The sequence below is a fragment of the Nestor notabilis genome, unplaced genomic scaffold (genome assembly GCF_000696875.1).
Source record: "Nestor notabilis isolate BGI_N333 unplaced genomic scaffold, ASM69687v1 scaffold28425, whole genome shotgun sequence".
In the NCBI taxonomy this organism is placed as follows: domain Eukaryota; kingdom Metazoa; phylum Chordata; class Aves; order Psittaciformes; family Psittacidae; genus Nestor; species Nestor notabilis.
In genome coordinates, this window is record NW_009931008.1 from 1 (window position 1) to 2191 (window position 2191).

A 2191-nucleotide genomic window follows, 5' to 3' on the forward strand; every position below is an offset into this window, starting at 1 on the left:
GGGCACGGGGCTCACTGGCTCCACCACACTCTCCATGGGGAGAGCCTAACCCCAGAGAGCAGCGCCACAGACCCGGGAGCTGCCTCAGCATCCCCCAGCCCATACCTCAGGGCCCAGCATGGCAGCGGGGTCCGTGATGGTCAGCATGACCTCGTTCACCAGCTCCATGGGGATGTCTCCCATGACACGGATCCGCTTGGCATCTTCCAGCGTCAGGCTCTCGGGCAGCTTCCGCTTCTCCCCTGCGGAGCAGAGCAGAGCGGCATGTCCAGCGCGAGGAGGGACCAAAGGAGGTCCCAGCTTGCGCTGGTCATACCTGGCAGGGGCTCCGGGGTGCTGGCGTCCATGCTCGCGGCAGAGCTGCTGTTGCTGAGCTTCTTGCTGAAGAGCGGAGCAGTGGGCACGGCGACGGTGCTGACCGCGGCTGGCGGGAACCAAGGATGCCCGTGAGTGCCAGAAAGCAGCTCGTCACCCCGCAGCACCCCAGTCACCGTCACAGGCTCACCCACACCTTGTCCCTGTGTCCTACAGCCCCCCAGCTGGGACGGCTGCTCCCCGATACCTGGGCGAGACACCATCTGAGCCCCCTCCGCAGCCGGCACGGTGAAATCAGCCTCCCAGATGGGAGAGTTCTCGCCATAGATCTCCTCCTCCAGCATGGACAGGAACCTGGCCGGGAGCAGCACATCATCTGTGCTTGGTGTGCGAGGAGGAGACTCTCCCCTGCGGCACCGCAGCCATCCCCGCATCAGGCACCTACTTGGGGAAGTGGGTGAGGATCAGCGTCCGCTTCTCTGGCACCAGCTTGTCCTTCTCCACCCGGAACTTCTCCAGCAGCTGCCGACGGGTGACCGTGAAGATGGATTTCAGGAGGCTGCGCCCGAAGACGTGAGTGGTCTCGTAGCGGGGAAGGCTGTCGCAGCTCTGCGGCACGTGGCAGTAGCACAGCCACCTAGGAGACAGGAATGTGCTCCAGGGACAGGGCTGGGACCAGCGGCCCCAGAGCCCCACATCCCTCCTGGGAGAACACTGCTGGAAGCAGGGATGAGAAAAGCAGGTGCCTGGGGGGTCACAGCTGATGTGATCTGGAAGCAGGATCCCACTGGATGCCTGCTTTTCAAATGGACCAACAGGAGAGTGGGGAGAGGCAACAACCCCAGGAGTCAGGGCTCAGCCCCGTGTAGGGGAGGAAGAAGGAGGAGGAGGCTCAGCCCCTCTCCCACCTTCACCTTGTGTAGTTGACCTTGTAGGTGGCCACATCGTCGTTCTGTGAGCGCTGCCGGAACTGGGATGGAGTCTCCAGCTTCCAGTAGTTGAGGCAGAGCAGGAACATCTTGGAGAGCTCGTACATAGTCTGACGCTCCTTGGGCGGCAAGTGGCTGAACTTGTACTGGACGAAGTTCAGGACTCCCTGGGAAAGGACGGGGCAGTGGAAGGGCACCGGGTGCTGCACCCGACCCTTCGTGCTGCCACCCGAAGAGGGACCGGCCCGTGCAAGAGCAGCAAACCACAGGACCAGCCACCAGTGCAAGGCATGAGCCTGACGGCAGCCTCACCTGCTCAATGTTTGGTTTCTCAAAGGGGGGGCTCCCCAGGGACCCCTCGACCACAGGCTGGCTCATCTGCAGGATGCACTTCCGCAGGAGCTGCACGGACACCACACAACATGGTTACTGAAGCGCCAGGAATGGGTCCACCTCGGATGATGCCCATTTCTTCCCCAGAAACCTCCCTCCCAGGGGAATTCCAGGCTGAGGAGCAGTTGTTCCCAGCACAGGGTCCTGTGGGACACCCACAGCCAGACCCCAGCTCCCAGCAACGTTGAGAGACCCCTGCCCAAGCCCCACCATGAGCAGTCCCCAGCCCCAGACGCACCTTGAACAGGTAGAAATACACCTGCTTGGTGTCCGTGTCCTCCTCCTTGTGCACTGACATGAAGAGGTTTTCCACATCCACCACCATGCCCAGGAGCCGGTTGATCTCCTCCTCTGAGACGTTCTCCAGGTGGGACACGTGGTCTGCTGTGGTGAGACCAGGGGTGGGGGGTGTCAGCATTGCTCCCCCTGCCCAGGGAGGGCCCGGGCACCCCGGGGGGGTTGTTACCCAGCGCGTGGCTGCAGCTCCGACATGGTTCACTCAGGTTGGTCACCGGCTGCGGCAGGGGCACGCGGGGGGGGGGGGGGGGGGGGGG

At 63.3% G+C, this 2191-nt stretch overlaps 1 protein-coding gene across 1 annotated transcript; it reads right to left on the reverse strand.

Moving 5' to 3' along the window:
* Positions 1 to 105: 105 nt before the first annotated feature.
* LOC104406637 (histone acetyltransferase KAT2A-like) lies at positions 106 to 2185 on the reverse strand (the record flags this gene model as incomplete). Its single annotated transcript, XM_010015686.1, has 8 exons — positions 106 to 242; positions 317 to 424; positions 563 to 669; positions 761 to 952; positions 1230 to 1411; positions 1557 to 1646; positions 1876 to 2021; positions 2104 to 2185. Coding segments are annotated over 8 exons (1044 nt in total), but the record flags the coding sequence as incomplete, so codon positions are not given.
* Between the last annotated feature and the right edge of the window lie 6 nt (positions 2186 to 2191).